General features: G+C 33.5%; 1 protein-coding gene across 2 annotated transcripts in view; it reads left to right on the forward strand.

Moving 5' to 3' along the window:
- LOC146587415 (connector enhancer of kinase suppressor of ras 2-like) overlaps nucleotides 1-18,533 on the forward strand; it is a 206,421-nt gene that overhangs the window by 145,857 nt on the left and 42,031 nt on the right. The window contains exons 10-14 of one of the 2 annotated variants that reach the window (XM_085319812.1): nucleotides 5,843-5,976; nucleotides 8,656-8,861; nucleotides 10,255-10,345; nucleotide 10,536; nucleotides 13,577-13,822. In XM_085319812.1, coding sequence (XP_085175938.1) covers nucleotides 5,843-5,976; nucleotides 8,656-8,861; nucleotides 10,255-10,345; nucleotide 10,536; nucleotides 13,577-13,822 — 678 coding nt within the window. Of the gene's footprint in view, nucleotides 1-5,842; nucleotides 5,977-8,655; nucleotides 8,862-10,254; nucleotides 10,346-10,535; nucleotides 10,537-13,567; nucleotides 13,823-18,533 lie in introns of both variants that reach the window. The other variant, XM_085319811.1, reaches the window with a different exon arrangement.

The raw sequence follows: 18,533 nt of genomic DNA on the forward strand, positions 1-18,533 counted from the left end.
CAGTACCATTTTCCCTTTCTTTGTGAATACCTCTTCAGAGGAGAGGAAAGCATACGTTGTGAGACCCTGAGGATATTGAAAACATTCCAGAATTATTATGAGGGCACAGGAGTATCATTCTTCTCTCTGGTCAGATGATTCTCTGTCTGCCTGTGAACTTAATATGGAGCTTCCAAGGACAGCAAAATACAAATTGCATTTACAAGAGGCCTTCAGGAGAGATTCTTTCTTCATATTAATACATTAAAGAATTGTAATTCAGCAGCAGCACTAATTGAAGAAGTTTTGTCATTGTGAAACCAATTTGTACAGCATATGTGGTACAATAAATTCTGGAAAACATGGCATTCTTTGTCATAGTAGCTAGATAACTGAAAGTGCATTGATCTATTTTTGTACAAGTATCAGTAGTTTCTGTTTTTGTGGTGTGTCCTCTCCTGATGACCCAGAAGGCAAGAACCCCTGAGAATCAAAGGATGCTTTGAGTCATCTTTACTAGAATATTTCTTCTGTATTGGAGAACAGTGTAATGAGGGATTTCAATAAAAATCTAAATAGCTTCAGAAAATAAAAAGAACAGTGCCAGTGTTGCTTCTGAACAGTAGATATAGAAGTCCGAAGTGGAAAACCCACTTTTGATCTTTAGCATGTTCTGTCTTTCTTACAATCTCTCTTTAGTCTTCAGTCATCTTAGCATCTTCTTTCGTCTTAATGTTACAGAGGTGAGMTCAAATCTTAGGATCTAGATAAATTTCAGGATACAGTTTTTGATTTGGTCCGTTTCCTTCAGTTGTAGGAACTGTATCCTGAAACCCTATCCTGAAATCATCTTGAAATTTAATCATCTGCTAACTCCAAGTTACTGATGAAAATAATGAATAATACCAGATCCAGGTGAGACAACTGAAGACAATTTGAGACAGTTGTCTCAATTCATAGTTCAAATATAGTAGCTGGGTAGAAACACTTACACTAACTTAGAAATTAGTAGCTGTATAGAAACACGCTAACTTAGAAATTATGTACTGCTCATTTATTTAAATATTTAAATGGGGTGTATCTCAGACAAGGAAAGACTTTTAGCACCTCAGAGAAAATATGGCAAGTAAAGAAGTTGTGTTTTGTTCTCTTAAATGCCTTTATCAGAGAAGACGATGAAGCAGTCGCTTCCTTATGTCTTAGTGCTACTCCTGATTTTACTGACTTCTGTCATTCATATGTATTTCATTGTATCCTCTTACTCTGAGGCCAAAAAACTAATATTTACACATTAGAAAAGGTATGTATTTCAAGTTACAAAGATTTATAAATCCACAAGATATGATACTGTAATTGTACCTGTTCTTTTGCAGCACATGGTATACCAATTTACCAGTACATGAGAAAGACTAAATAAGAACAGTTCCATTTCATATTCAGGAGTAGTATTTGTATTGTAGAACATTTAACTTTTCTGAATAGAAGATACAGAATAGATAGAATAGATTTTATTCAATTCATAGAATTCTGAATACTTTTCTGAATGCTTATCTGATAAGCAGTTACTCATCTGTATCACTGGCATCAAGGAATCATCCACRAATGATGAAAATTACTAGCAATAGGAGTTCATAGGGTGAGATGTAGTTACAAAGCCCCATTTTCCCTTACCGCAGGCAAACCATGTAGAAGAGTGACACCTCTGTGTTTTCTGTGAATTCACCCATCAGGGGAATTCTGGGGATTGAGTTTATTCCTTCAAGGGAGGAACCAGAGAGTCAGTACCCCATCCTTAATCTTCATACCCCCTCAAAAGGTAAGGGATGTCCATGTTYAAGCCTCTTGTTACTGTACTACTGGGCTTTTCCAGCTTCCTGCTTCTTGTCCTGCTGTTTTTTTGCAGGATCCACTGGGGCTGTATGTTAGTTGTTTTAAAGAGCACTTTATAAATAGATAAAATATGTAATTATTCCTCAGTATTTGCAAAACACACTGAGATTCACAGCAATGTATTTTGTGTTTGAAACAGTTTGAGTCTTTTTATTTGGGTGACAATTGTTTTCTGATGCATTTCTGATGAGGATTGAATTTACCATTTGTCACTCGTTTTTGTTCTGGTATTTAAACATCATTGCTGCTGTTATTTTACTGATAATTAGCTGTTCTCATTAAATATTATCAGTAACATACAGCACATGCCTAAAGTGCCACTTCTCAGCTCTCCTTTATGAACAAAATAAGGCTTGCTTGGGATTTTTTTTCTCCTATGCATGTATTTTGCATGTATTTTATCAAATATTCATTTAGACACAAACACACAGTCTGCAGAATCACCGTAAGTAATTTGACTTTGACTAAGATACRAGACTTTGAGAATTGATAATATCTGCATATCAAAGCAGTTGATAGTCTTAATTATGATGATATTTACTATTTATTAAAACTACTTCTTTCAATTCGGTGTAATAGGTGTAAATACTTAAATGCTACTAATATTTTTATAATACGAGATCCCTGGGCTATGCTTGTGCTTAAAACCACTTAAACTCTGTCTAATATCACAGAAAAGGCAAAGATAGCAGTATTAAAACACTACTAAAATAATATTTTACAAATATATATTTGTAAATATTTATATATTTGTAAATATCAAATTTGATTCCAAGTGTTTTAAGAAGATTGTGATCTGAATAGTATAGAAAAAAATGAATGTTAAAATTAAAGCTGAATTTAAAATACTGCGAGTGAGTCGCGTTAGCTGATGCAAATTAGCTCAGAACTTTCTAAGTAAATGTGTTAATTGGTATGTACAGTATAAAATATAAAGGTAAATATTTAAGAGATTCATAAAKCAGACTGCCGTGAGCTTTAATTTCATTTAAACATAAGCAGAGTTTAAAGCCCTGGGAGTTCATCAAATAGACGAAATTATGCAAACTTTCTATCTCTTGATTAGAATAAAAATAATTAGAAGGAATAAAAATTACTAGAATTGTATATAGTCACATACCTGAAACTGCAGTTCCGATTGGTTAAAAATCAAAAAATTTCCACATCTTTTAACCTATTTCCTAATGTTTTTTTTGAAGTCACTCTGTGCATGTCTTTCTGTTCTTACCCTTTCTCCCCTTTTCGCCCCTTTTGAACCTCTGATCAACTCTCTTTGAAAGAGAAATCTCAAAGACTACTTTCAGCTAAGATCAGTGAGGGCAAAGGAAAATGTGGCAGGGGCCTACAGGTCAGCATAAACAGCAAAAACACGTACTGAGACCAAAAATCCAGATAGAATAGGTTCATCTTTAATATGATTATAGAGAAGAAAAGAATGATATGTCCGCCTTTTACAGGTGAGGGTCCTCTTTCATTTGAAAGAGAAGTTGAGAGGGAGAAGGCAGAAGACAGCTTGTGTGAGAGCAATMATGAAGCAGTGCAGTTCCTTAGAAACATCAGTCCTTACAAAGGCAAAGTGGAACAGCACACGTTTTTGTAAACTCTGGGTCCAGTTTTGGGCACTGTGTTTCAGCTAGGGAAAGTGAACTGTGCCAGAGCACAATAACATTATTTGGAAGTATTCATGTGTTAAAAAAAAAAGGTTAAAGAAGAGTCGATAAAAAGTCTGTATTAGCTTTTTTTGATGAGTAGGGCAAGAAGTAATGAGCTTAAATTGAAGCAGAAAAGATAATCTTGATGTAAGTTGGTTTAAAAAGATCAGGAATAACATAGATATCATTTATTCTCTTCTGAGGCAAATAGACAAGTTGTGTTTCTCCAAGCCCTTTTTCCATTGTCAGCTTCATTGACTACCCTTCAGCCTTGATAACTGCCAAATACACACCCATTGAAAAGAAAATATTCACAGGAGACTTGGTATAGGTAATTTCTTTTCTTATTCTGAAATAGAGTTCTGCTGGTCTGTGATGCTGCTAATTTATTTTTTGACATGGAAAGCTGGGTACTCAGCTGTAAGTGAATTGGGGGATTACTAGAATGTCTTGCATTTAGTCTTACTACTACTGCAACACCAGAACTGCTGAAAAATGGTGATATACAAAATACAGTGATTGATGCTATGAATAAGGTGGTAGGCTCTAATTTCCAAACAAGGTGTGAGAAAAAAAGTCATGATGATTCATCTTTTTGACAGTAACTTCTTAACTCAACATTGATAAAGCAGAGAAACCAAAAACACTCAATCAACATGTAAGAGACTAAACAATAAACAGAGAAGAGTATAATTTTCACCACTAGGCAGAATGATATTCTCATGAAAGAATGTCTTTTTTTAGTACTTAAGTTTGCTAGAGTTTTTAGAATCACATAAAAAATAATTTTAGTGTTTAGAAAAGGATTATAGTTGGTCTTTGTGGTCTGATTTCTACAGCACTGTTTTCCTTATACCCGTTTAAAGGRAAAAAAAAAAGGTTTTATCTATTTAAACACATTTTTGTATTTGGGAAATTTTTGTATAAATAATCTAAACAATACTAAATAAAAACATTTTTCTACATGTTGAATATATGTATAGTAATTAGAGCTACTACGTACATTTATCAAACATACATTTCTTCTGTGATACCTGTAGTTGATTTAAATTTTGGATTACTTGATGCTAAAATAAATCTGTTTTTTTTTCCTTATTTTTATTAATATGTCATTTCAGTACTGGTGCTTCATTCTTATGTACTTAACTTTTATTTTTAGTTCTATTATCATATGCAATACTTTCTAAAATGAAGACAGTGAGAAGACAATTGTAAAGATTACTGTCGTCTTGAAGTAGCTTTTATATTTTGCATTGCAAATAAAATCTGTATTTTTRAAGGAATGGTTTATATAGCAAAAGATAAGCTGAATAATGAAATAATCATGATATTTGGAAACAATTTTAAAATATGACTATCAAGTGTAACATTATATGCCAGCTTCTGTGGTTTGCCATTTGCATACTGCATTAGAGAAGGCTATATAGTTTTCTGTTACTTCTCACTTTGTGTTTTTTTGGATTTTTTTTCTCCTCCCAATAATAAATTATTTTGGATTGATAAAAGTGTCTTTTTACCAGGGCCAAGTTAATGCACATAATTAATGTCATAAATCTATACATATTTGTCTATGTTTATGTGTGTATACAGGTAAATAATACAGCTTTGCATTGTGTTACTAATCTTCCTTAGAAARTGTGTTTAGTACAATTCAATAAAATGTACTTGTGCGAAACCTAGATACTTGGGTGGATTCCGTTCCACCCAGATACAGCATCAGTGCTAAGGTTTTAGCATATGGAACAATTTTTGTTTCACTGCTAGTCACTATAGAACTTACCACTCTCTATGATCCAAATGGGATAAACAACCATGATTTCAATGAAAAGTAACACAACAGGTAAATTTGAATTATATTTTCGTAAAGAAATCTTGGTATTCTATCCCTATTAACAATAAACCCGCTACTGAAAATGATATTATGGTTCCGAATGCTTTCCGTCAGTACTTTCCTTCAGAAGTATTAACAGCATTTTGTAGTGTATATCCTTCCTCCTGATATAATGATTTTCTGTATTTATTTAAAAAACATATTTTGATTCAGAGTCTCAGAATTTTCCATAAGATGTCTTTTAAATTAATTGCAGGTTTGTTTTTTTTTTAAACCAACTTCTTCCATAACTGGTCTTGTACATTTTGCTGAAATGATGCTTCAGTAAACATCATCTTTGAATAAACTGCACTAATCCAAAAATGACTAATTTCAGAAAATAGATCATGTTTTATAATAAAAAAAAACATGCGTTTGACTTACTTGTAGCACTATTAACTTGCAGTGTAGAAAACATTGGTTCATTTTTCATGTGCTTATTTTTTTATAGCCTGTAATTCCAAGCAGTCCTACAAGCAGCTCTACAACCCCAACCAGTACAATGGGCATGTCCTCAAAAATGGATAACTCTGCGCTCCAGGATGTTTTCATTCTCTCTCCTATGTCAGGACTTTATGGCCCCAGGTATTTACCTCCTAATGAATTTGAGGTTTTGAAAAACAAAATTTTACACTTTAATTTCAATAGAGTAATGAGGACAGTGCATGTTTCTGTCATTTGTATGCATATTTAAGTATTCAGATTTGTCAAAATTAAGAGCTAGAAGTACATTAGACTGCCTTGTTTCGAGAGACTTTTAACTTGCCCTTAACCAGCTAGAAAATCTGCATACAGCTAGTTTAGTAAAACCTGGTTTGGGTCCTAAATCAGGAAAGCATTTAAAAAAACTTCCAATCATTTTATTCTGTTTACTCTTATGTGACCACTTGTATCTTATTTTAAAGCATGCACTTCTGCTAGGACAGGATACCGTTGTCATCTCATATTACACCAATTCCTTATGCCTCCTTTGAAATACTAGAAAACGTCTGGATTTTTTKTTTKTTKTKKTTTTTTTTTTTTTTTTTTGTTATGACGCAGTATTTTAACCAGAAAAATGAAACTCAGAATCAGGTTTTGCATTTCATTGAATTCAGTTTCAGATTGGGAAATGCAGGCATTACGTTTCTTTTGGCAGTTGACTCTCAGTTACAGAATATTTGCTGGTAGATGTAGTCCCACCCTTATTTTGGTTTTGTCTTACTTTCTTCGTGTCTTTCTCTGTCTGCTATCTTTAGCTCAATGATAGATTTAGAGATAGCCACTCAGTTTATTCTGTTTATTTTTGTTTCAAGGAGACCAAAGTAAGACAAAATTCCTTTTTTCTTATAAAAAAGAAACTTGAAATAGCACTGCAGAGTTTCTCTCACATGCACAGTTAGAGAAGGCTAAGGCTTCTTAGCCTTCTGAGGCTGAAGAGGTAATTTTCTTATATTCCATAGTGAACTTCTGTAGAACAGCACAGTGTTATGTTGCTCCTCCCAGCTGGAGAATAGATCAGCAGACTGTATTTTGAGGAGTCAAAAGTGGGGGGGGAAATTTGAGCCTGGAAAATACTAGAATATGCACTGTCAAAGCCAAAGCTGAACTGAGTATATTTTCTTGAAAAAAACTCGCATGTCTCTCATTTCTGAGCTGTAGACCTACAAAATAGATATTTTGCATTGAACTCAGAGTTTCTTTTAAGACAAACCTTTGTTTCAAAAGTATACGTTGTTGCAGACCTCAGTGTAAGTGAACATATGCATCATGAATGCAAAACCAGATTCTTGTCTATAGCAACATTTCTTGAGTCAAGTTTGCAGCTCACTTCCAGCTGTTACATATGAGCGTAAATGGTTGGAATAAACTTCACTTCTCCTTACTGCATATGGCAATGAGGACCAGCCGCTTTGCTTTTTTTAAAAAAAATAATTATCCAAAATACCTTTTTATGGGGAAAATGTGTACCTTGTTGCAGTGTCTCTGAATTTAGCTTGCCATTTTTGGTGGCTTTAGGAAAGGAGTGAGCAGGCCTAATAGATGATGAAGGTTAATAGGTGTAGGAAAGATGTAGTTTTGACAGTCTTGGCACTAAAAAAAGCACAAAGCTTAGTTCAAGTCTTTGAACTTAACTATTCAAACTCTTTGTATTGTTCTGAACAGATAGCTGGCTTGGCTTTGTTTTTTGAGGAAGGAAATGCCTATTCCCTTCCTTGGATTTCAAAGTTCACTTTGTTAGAACTGAAGTAGAATTCATTTTCTGCTTGGCTTAAAAATTTGCCTCTTTCCAAAAACTGGAAAATACAAGTAGTAATTCACTGACTTGTTCATGAGTTACATGTTGGACTTAACAATGAGAAAACATTTCATTTTGGAGGAGAGTATTCTCCTATTTTGCTGGTGCATTTAAAATTTACAGTATGTGGTTATCTTGTCACATAATCTAAAAGATTTTATAGTACTTGTGTATCTTTTAGATATTATAGTTAGTTTAGAGCTCAAAAATATATTTAATTTCTGTCTTGGAATCGTTGGCTTCAAAGGGGAGAACAAAGAAGGGAAGGATTGTACTTTCTTTGACGATTGTGCCCATTTTGTTTAGTATGTAACAGAAGCCTAGAATACTAGTCCTGATGGACTGAGAATAACTTGAATTTGTGCATGAGGAATGTCTGTCTTCCAGTACAATGTGTATTAACCACAGCATCTCAAAGATCATTGGTACTGTAGGGCAAAAATCTTTTTATAGTATACTGCTAACTTTGAGAAGTTGCTTGTTTGAACTGTTAAAAAACTTTGAGAAGTATTTGCAATTTTTAGCCCATCAAGAATTTTCATTAGAAAAGCAGCAAAAAGAATTTTGAATAATATAAATAGTAGTATGCTTGTAATAGATGTCTAAACAGCATTTTGGAAAGATTCTSTGAATTCTGATGAGTGATAAAAATAATCAATTTCAGTGAATGGTGTAAGTTACTCTTTTTAAAAGTAAGGTCTTGTGCAACTTTTATGGATTGGCTACTTCGTGGTGCTTTCTTTCCAGTTACTACTAAATATTCAGCATAATTATTTACCTTACAGATTTTTTTTTTAATTCACCTAATGATGATTGAATTAATTGGCATTTGTTGAAATTAATTTAGATCACTTGCAAAATTTCTCACAAACCACAGATTACAGGACATTTTTCCATTTGTAGTGTTGAGGAGAGACGGGTGGTACACTTTAGCTTTATCATTAAATGACTAATTTCTCCATAATCTTGTGGTTTACTGTTTTCAGAGATGAAATTGGAATAATGTCTTGTGATGACATCAGCAAATTCGGAAAGTCAGGAATGAAAGGTTCTGAGTCTCCAAGCTATTTTCTGGATCACGAAAGTGGGAAATACTACACCTTAATTGAAGGTGAAGGTCATCTTGTGGGCTCTGAGTATGAGCGAAGCAGAGCTACGGGAGTGCGAAGAAGAGAAAAAACACCTACTCATGGTAGGATTGATTTTTTTGACATTTCTGAATTGACTAGATTAGCAAATTGCATTAACACAGCATCACTTCCCAAAACTCATTACTCTTTCTTAGGACTATGACCTGGTGGCTGCAAATATTAGACAAAAAATTATGTGAAAAAATACTTAGTATATGTAAAAGTTACTTACAAACATACTTACAGCGTATAATAAAAGATTGGGGTAATATTTATGTTCATATTATTTGGATAGATAGCATCTTAACTTGCTCTTGGAGACTACTCTAGTTGCAGCGTTTTGGACTACTTGTAGGGGAGGACCTGAAAAGATTTATTGATGGTATAAAAGTCTCTGTGAGATACGATTCCTTCCAAAATTCAGCACTGTGTTAAACAGATAGAATTACATTAATAACATCCTAGGATTATCTTTTTAATGCTGGAAATATAGTTCAAAATCTTAGAATAGTGACTGCTATGTACTTTGTATTTGGTGAATTTTAGAATGATATTCCTGAAACATAACAGCATACTCTTTATTTGTTTATTTGGAACAGACAGGGTGGTGTTCAAATACTACTCTTTCTTTTTGAGAATATGGAAATTTTAACATATCTTTTATATTTTAGAGTATTTTTAGTAACTTGTAGTCATAGACTTGATCCTTGAAAGAGTTGTAACCTTGTTAACATTGAAGTGTATGACTCCGTTTTAATGCCAGTGACATTCAGTCTTTATTCCCCTAATACGCCTCAACATTTTAAAACAAAAGAAGAATGAATGAGAAACCTGAACTGTGATTTAAATTGAGCCAGATGGATGGATTTGGCTTGCTTTCATAAAATTATGCTGCATGATGACTTCTAGTTTAAAATGTTGAACACTGTGCCTGTAAATACTTAAGTTTCCATTTATGCTTGCAATGGACAATTCTGTCTGACTTTCCATAACTTTGAGAGATTTTTTTGAAAATTTGGAAGGAATTTGATTTTAAAGTCTCAGAAATATGTATTTGTTCCTTTTAAAAATAACTTAAACCAGAAATTTATTTTTTTTTCATTTTAATAAAACAAAACTCAAGATAATATATGAATAACTGCATTTTTTAAAGCTTAGTATAATATTCTGACAACAGTTATTGACTGAGGTGACTGAGGAGAGATTTTAAAGGTAAATGCAGAAAGTGAGTAGGATTACTGGAAGTCACTGGTACTTGAGTCAGATTGGTATAACAGAGGAGAATCTAGCATACATGGATGTTTATAAAGCTGCAGCTTTAATAATGTATAGGTGCTGGTAAAAAGGACTACTCTGAAGTGTTGTGTCATTTTCTAAATTACAGTAATTACTTACTCTATAGACTTTCATTTTTAATCTTCAAAAATTATATTGGTTCATCTTGAATTTTTCCAGGAGATTTAAGACCTGTTTCTATGCCTACTGAGTACACCTGGACAGGGGAGTCAAAAGAACAAAATATGTATAAGAGGGGAAGCAGAGGTGAGTATTTTTTTCTCTGCTGTTCTGCAAGACTTCTTTCTTTGTTATTTAGGAAACATGAAAATGTCATCACAGGAACTAAATGTTTTAGTGAGTGGGGAAGAGCCTTTGTATTCCTGAAAATCAAAAAGTTTCTATTAGTTATGAGGGATTTCCTTTATCTAATTCTGTTATGAAGTAAGATAAACATCAAGAGTTAAGAGAGACTAATATTCAGATACATGCTGATAGCAGTCATAGTTCTTAATCTTTAAAGTTTTGTACAACAAGGGATATTAAAGATGAAAGATAATGACCTTTGAGACACATTCTGATGAATATGGATGAATACTGGAAACATGAATCAGCAAGTGTGCTGTGTTCAGACTTGCAGTCCTAATGATATAAGCTTCCACTGATTTCACTGGGAATTAGGAATTTTGGAAGAGGTGTGGTGATAGCAGAGAACCTAAAGATTAAAAAAAGAAAAAAAGTGTTTCAAGGCATAAGTGTTATTTCAGTTTTATTTGAAAGACGTAGCTTACAATTTTTTATTTAATTCTCTGTATTGCTGATGCTAAATACAAAACTTAGCGGTAATTTTTATTTTTAAGAGAATGGGGAAGTTGAGTACCGGGTATGTTTCAGCTTTGTTCAAACTCAAAAATATGAGTGCACATTATATTGTTATGAAATATTAAAAAAAAAAAAAGAAAAGAAAAAAAAAAGAAAAGTTATATTGCTTTCATCTTTCACTAGCATTTCTTTTTAAACATTTATAATAATATCTGTTCAGTAGACTTACACCCTTAAAAGTGCCATTTTTTGGTAGGTAAAATAGACTTTAAATCAGTATTTATAGACGTGTCTAATATATGCAATCTAAAAGTATTTATGCTCKTAAAAGAATTCTTAAATAATTTATTAATTATTAATTATTATATATTAATTTATGCTCTTGAAAATAAAAGAATTATTTCTAAGCTAAATTATGAAAAGATGCTACAGTAACCTTGATAATTATGCATTATCCACTTGCTTGAAAAGATCTTCACCAAATATCCCCAGAGACTACAGCAGAAGAGAATTTCTTCAATTGCTGCTTACAGAATGTAATGTAAATTGCATTAGAAATATAAATGCTTTTGTATTGTCTGTTACAAGTCTGTGCTCCCACTGGAGAAAGGTTTTCATTTTACTATCCTTCTTTCTTACCTTTTGGAAGGGAGGGGGATCTTGTGCCTGCCGCAACCCTACCTTATTTTTGGAGAGAAGGCTGTGAATTCTTGAATAAATACTGTTTTGTCAGAATCTTCTATGCACAGTGTGGATAGCTGAGAGGAGTGCAACTTGACACTTGCAGTATGATAAAATTGAAAAATATTGTTCAACATTTTTACAGGATTTTAAATTCATTTTTTAATACTTTCCATTTCAAAAGAAAGTAAGTTTCATCTGAGGCAGACTTCGCTGATGTAGTCCAAATCTTAGTATTTTACTTGCTTGAAATTTCATGAATGAAAACATGAATATGCAAAAGAGACTGGATAAGTAAAAAAATTTCTGTAGTCATTCAGTTGAATCATATTTTTAATATATGTTAAAAGTGTGTTTGTCATCATTACTCCTTCTACCTTATTAGATAGAAATCTGCTGTCTACTGAACAACCCTTGGTTACGTTTATATTTTTCTAGGCAAGCCATGTAATGTCGCTAGCCTCATATTACCTGTAGTGCAGGGACCTGGATGTGCACTACCATCTTTTCTGTGCCTAGGTTTTATGCCCRCGAAACTGCTCAGTTTACTTTAGGTTGGAACCCTGGTACAAATGAGCCAGCATGCAGAGGAAACAAGCTGTAGATGAAGTGGGGAATTAACCAAGCTGACAATATAGATGCAGTCCAGATGGTTTTCCCCCCAGTTGTACATAACCTTACAGTTTCATGTAGGCTTTTGCCTGACTTGCCTTTCAGACATTGTCTGAGATGCTTTGAAATTCTTGCCGTATTCAAGATACATAACATGCGCTGCCCATCCCCTATCCATAGGGCCTGTTGCCTTGGAAGCAACCATATTTGGAAGAAAGCATATTTGGTCTGGTCTGATTTTTCTTGATGAGTCTACACAGACTGGCTTTCATGTTCTTATCATTTTGGTGCTTCAAAAATGATTTGAAGCTTTGCTCGTGACATATAGAAATTGAAATTTTACTTCATGTAAGAGGTATGAAAGCAGGATATTTCAATCTTACAAAAATTGTAAAAAGATACTGTGCAAAACGATTTTTTTCTGGTTTTAGCATACGAAAAAAGCACTGGGAAAGAATTGAAACGGAAAATTTACATCCAGCCCTATAAAACACTTTTCCCATTGGCAGTAGTCAAAGGTCTTCATGTTACAATTCTTGCTAAGTAGGATTTGGGGTAGTCTATGACTCAGATCTGCAAAAGAACATTTAAGGTCCTTATTTTAAGCAAGTGGCAAATTTATTTATTTACACTATCTATTCTTTTCATTAGGCATCTAGCATGCTTTCCCTTTTTATGTCCTGAAAGGATTAACTATGTTCCATAATTCCGAATTTGCAGAGTAAGGTGTTCCGAAACACTGTCACAAAGCTAAGATAATGATTTACAATTTGGGGGAGAATCCATAAGCAATAATTTGTTTTGTGGATTCAGGTTTGCATTCTTAAAATCCAGGAATCTGTTAACAAATGAAAATCAAAAATGTTTTCTTCTAAGCATCACATCTCCATCTCTTTTCAGGGGAAAAAAGTGAAGTATTACACATCTGCATTTCTAGTTACCATGTTGTTTTTCAATGTTGGTGGGCCACTATGCATTTAATAGGGATTGTTTTCCATGAAAAATGTACTTTCAAGTGTAGTGAAGAGTGTGATGAGAAATCTGCTGTCCCTTGTGTGTCTTAAGCACATATTCGATAACATTCAGTTGAATCATAGAATCATAGAATCAGTAAGGTTGGAAGGGACCTCTGGAGATCATCTAGTCCAACCTCCCCACTCAGCAGGGTCAAACTTTGTTATGCTTTCTGTTTGAAATACAGCAAAGCAGTAATAGTAAACTTGCCTAAGATTAAAATTAGCTTCTCGTAAAAGAAAACAAGGCTTTATTTTTAGCCTGTAGTAAATGTAAATATTTATGATTGTAGAAATGAAACCCAGATTTTCTGTTTCTTTCATCTTACTTGTTTGGTTGTTTTTTTTTTCTTTCTCCAACAACTGACTCTGAGAATTCTCTCCTGCGGTATCTGAGTGATGACAAGATCTTGGTTGTCCAAGAAGAACCTTTGATGCAGAAAGACAACAAAAGGGACACAGGTCGTAGGTCAAGAAAAAAGGGCAAAAACACAGGCAGCCCTAACTACCCTATTAGTCCATCTGTGCTGGCATCGACTATTAATGTTAGGCTTGAACCTGGACAGCAAGATGTTTTGAATTTCTCTCTAGCAGAAAACAATACAGTTCCACTTTATCATGTAAGTACATAACAATAAATGTTACTACATAAAGTACATGGAAAAAAACTAAAATGTTTTTCTTTTAGGAATGATAAAGGTATAGCCTCGTTTTTAGATATTAATACTGTATTTGCATTTTAATTACTGTATTCTGCAGTCCAAAAAAAWTATTTAACTTACATGTTTTGATAGTATTCACATAGGAACAGTCCAAACAGAATAGAAAAATGCGAAGTAGAGAGTGTTTGATATCAGATGCTTTAAATAAAAATAGTGTTGTTAATTACTCAGTCTCATTGAGTTCAGGTAAATTTGACAATGTTAGTTTTTCTAAGGTTCATAAGTATCCCATATTCTGCTGATAATGATAATTAATGATAAATTAGTTATTAATTTATATGTACAGTAAGGTGAATTTGTTCATTCAGATAATAGAGAAAATATTGTGGATTATAAGCAGTAGAGAGGATATAATTCAGTGCATTGTCACTAACCTAGAAGTAATAAATCCATAGTAATTATTTCTTACATATTTGACTCTCATTTGAATATCCAGTTCTTGTAACTGGCATAAAAAGCACTAGGTTCACATAACTGCCAGCTAATGCAGAATTTGGCTGTATTGATTTGGAAGCCCTGAAGCAATGAAAGCCTTACAGAGATTGAACCTCTCTATTTATGCTTTGTATGAACGTGGAACATGTATGTATGAATGGAAACATTCTTTAGGGCCCAAACATTTGGGAATAGACTGCTCCCTCCTTTTTTCTTATGGCACAGAGTAGTATCTTCCAAGTGTTTCGTGCCCAAAGCTCAGTTTCTTCAKGGGAATCATACTGAAAAATGAGCCTCTTTCTCCTTCACAATCAGTATGGACGTTTTTGAAGTAATTTTAATTTTTTCCTAATGAAGATKAATTTCTTCCTAAAACCTGCAGAACTTGTGGAAACTTTCTTCCAAATATCTTGCATTTAGGGCTTTTTTTGATGAGTCTCTCACTGAGCAAAGTTATGGGAGATGATTATATTTACATCAAGTATGAGAGCTCAGTAGAGTTTGCCTAAGAGGATATATTGGAAATGTGTAGACACCTATTCATCTCTGTATCCTGCAGGCTGTCAGTGTTAGGTAATCCAAAGCTCATATACTTCTCTTCTGTCTACAGTAAAAATTAAATTTCTCTTTTCTTTGCTACTTGACATTAGCTTTTTTAGAAAAACTGGAAGAGCTCTCCACTTTCAGACAAAGTCAAGCAGTTTATAAGTCAAGATTTTGACTGTCCAGTGGCAGATGTTTCTTGTGATCAGGATCACAAATTCAAAGAAAAGAATTTTAAATTCAGGAAGAAAAATAGTACCTCGTCTACTAGGATGGATCAGAAAATCGTTATGCAGATTTGCCAAAAAAATAAAAATAGAAGTATCATACACCTGTAGGTGAATGAACTGATTTTATTGACTTTTCAACAGAGTGATATTACATGACCATTTTTATGTTCTTCCTGTGCTGCATGGGGATGCAAGTATTTTCTGCCTATAAAAATAGGAGTTGATGAGACAGCTATATCACCTGGCAGAAATTTGGGCTAAGAAAGCACTTAAACATGGAAATGATTTTTAGGAATCCTCTTTCTGCTGTGCCAGGATAGTCCAATGTGCCTATGTGTCCAAAAAGTACTGAGATAATGGGTAATAATTTAAATACTGCAGTTGATACATGTTAGCTATTATTTAGATTACAGAAGTATTCTTAGTTGTGGTGAGGCAAGATTTAGGAAAGTCTATGGCATGTATCTTCTTGATTTTTAAAGAAAGGATTGTATGGGCTATGATGCTAATTGTGCCCTTTAAGCTGTTGATTAAGTTCCCTTTGGACACATTCCCAGGGTCAGGTCTGCTGTCATGCCATTTATTTTTGATCAGCAGAACAAAGTGTTTAAAGTTTCAAGGTGATGTTAATTTCTTGGCAAGGTCRAAGAGACAATTGCTGTTTAATTCAATTACACCAGAATTTCATATTTGAAGTTGGTTAAGAAATTGCCAAATTGAAACAGATCTATGGCTCGTCTAGTGTAGCAGCGACAAAAGCCGTAACATCAGTTCATAACTGTAATCTCAGTTAGAGATAAATATAGTACTCACAGTAGTATTGGTAGTCCTGAAGTGGATATTTCTTCCAAAACATCAGTTGCAGTTCTGAAAAGTCTTGATGAGTCAAGCTTTGTGTTACATATAGGAATTTGCAAATTAGTATATGAAGAAAAGCAATCAGTTGCACACTCCACAAAAACTCTTTCATCTTAATGGTCTGCAGTAGTATAATACGTAGTTTTAAGTGGTTATTATGGACTCTGTTTTTTGTGGGTTAGAGTGATTAGAAGCTGAGTTCTTCATGTTGTGGCTTCCCTTGTATATTAACAGAAATGCAGCAATTCAAAACAAATGCGATGAACTAGTAATATGATTTCATATGATAACATGATAAATATGGAAGAAAAAGAACATAGTAAGATACGTCGACTGTAAGGGTGTGAAGGAGATGCAGGAAACTGAAAAAAGAAAATGCCATGAGCAAAGGATGCACCCAAAAAAATGAGTGTTGCATAATTCCATGATAATGTGATCACAGGAAGACACATAAAAGACAGTCATTCATGAACTGACATAGTGGTATAAATTGTAGCAGCATAAATGTTCTGAACAGCCTTTTTTGAGACAGGCCTTAGCTTTCAGAAGATAATTGTAGGAATCAAAATATCCCAGTCACCTACTCAAGTGCATTATAAATGTACATCAGGAACTGAATTGATATATGTACAAGAGCTACTGTGACAGGTTTTGTGGGTTCTTGCCAGTACAAAATTATTGGTATTAACTCCATCTTTCTGCCCTGAAAAGTAAAACAAAAAATTGTTTGACATATCTACTCTTAAAAATAGCTACCAGAATGAGGATTTTAGCTATGAAAAAAATGCTTAATGGCATTGGATATCAAAGAGAAGAATAACAGATACTGTATTTCTAGTTAGAAATTTAAGTTTGAGTAGATTGTTTCATTCCCATAATATCCAGTCAGGTTAGCAGGATATTCTTAAGTATTTCAATATATTTATTTAGTTAGATAAGGAGATTTCATCCTAGTGAGAATACACAGTACAACCAGTAAGACTAGGGTTAATCGGAGAAAGATGCTTCAAAGCTTTACCTAACCAAATTATCATAAACCAGCTTTTGCTACTTGCAGATTAAAAAAAAATCATTTAAGATCAGCTTAGGGTTACCTTGCTCTTCTAGTCTGTTCTTTTTTGTTTGTTTGGAGGCAGTGCTACCAGATGATGAAACTTTTTTTTTTTTTTTTTTTTTTTTTAATGTAAGTCAAAACTGCAGAACTATTATGGTCAAATTTGCATAAATTCCTCTACACCTAACACATGCCCAGAACAACTTACGGACAGATCAGAATTTCAGCCTAAGTGAATGGGGTTTTTTTTGGAAAATGGAGAGGATTATATTAAATGGAATCTTAAGCATTTTCAGTAAGCAAAAGGTAATAGTGTTTTGTGAGCAAACAAGTGTGGTGTGATGAAATGAGAAACAGAGATTCTAGGTATCATTTTGCCACTGTTTTTCTTAAAGCATGCTAATACGTTTTTAAAAGACAATAGCTGCAACTGGCAGATACAGACATAAATTGGTAGTTGCACAGATTCACTACTAGCTTTTTGCTTTGGAAGCCATATGAATTCAGAACCTAAAATTAAACAGTTAGACTGATTTTCTAAGTTGCTATGAGGATGCAGTTAGCTATATAAAATGGATATTTAGATAATGCACTATTGACAATATGCCTGGGATGTAAAATGATGCACAAAGCCATGCTGCAGTAAAATACTACTGTCAAGAAACACTGCTCCTTTCAGTATGTATTTAAAACTCTAATATTAGTGTCCTAATTTTTTTTGGACTGAAGAAGGAGTCTTTTGCTGCTAATTTTGTAGGAAAAGTGCTCATAATTTATATCTTCCTTCCTGTTTTTGCAGAGAGTAAGAGAAGTGTGTTAACTGTCAAACATGGGAATGAGCTTCTTCTGAATTTTATTTCCTTTCTGACTTACTAGATAACCTTTAACTTCACTTTGTTTTTATGCAAGTATCTCTAACGTGGGTAACATTCTTTCCCTACCTTGCAGGTATCTTGCGGAATCATTAGGAGATCAGAGAAGCTAATACGAGCCTTTTTAATTTCTGTAACTTCAAACTGATTGTTTCCAGTTGTATTGATTGTAAGATAAGGTTATTTTGCATTTGTACCATACCAGTCAGATATGATACACACTTCTAACTTACATAGTTCAAAAGGGAACAAACATGTTACAGTGTCAGGGAAAATAAGGAATGTTCTGCTTTGTTTGTGTTTGTTTTTTTTTTTTTTGGTTTTTTTTTTTTTGTAAACACAGTCAGCAGCCTTCAGATTTTCACACTCACTAAGTGACCAAAAGCTTCATAATTGACCTGCGTCCAGGAAGAAAGTTCTAAAACAGTTTTAATGGGAAAATGTAGTTGTCCCTGATTTCTATATAAAATGTCTGTTTACAGTAAGGAGAAGCAAGGAGGCAGATGAATTTGTGTTGGATTTTTGTCCTGAGGGATTTTACTCTATGAGAAAATTCTGTCATACATAGATAAGTTCTACCTAAGAGTGCACTACACTGAAGTGGCATTATCAGCCAT

The sequence above is a fragment of the Rhea americana genome, unplaced genomic scaffold (genome assembly GCF_003343005.1).
Source record: "Rhea americana isolate MKP2758 unplaced genomic scaffold, rheAme1 scaffold_6, whole genome shotgun sequence".
In the NCBI taxonomy this organism is placed as follows: Eukaryota; Metazoa; Chordata; class Aves; order Rheiformes; family Rheidae; genus Rhea; species Rhea americana.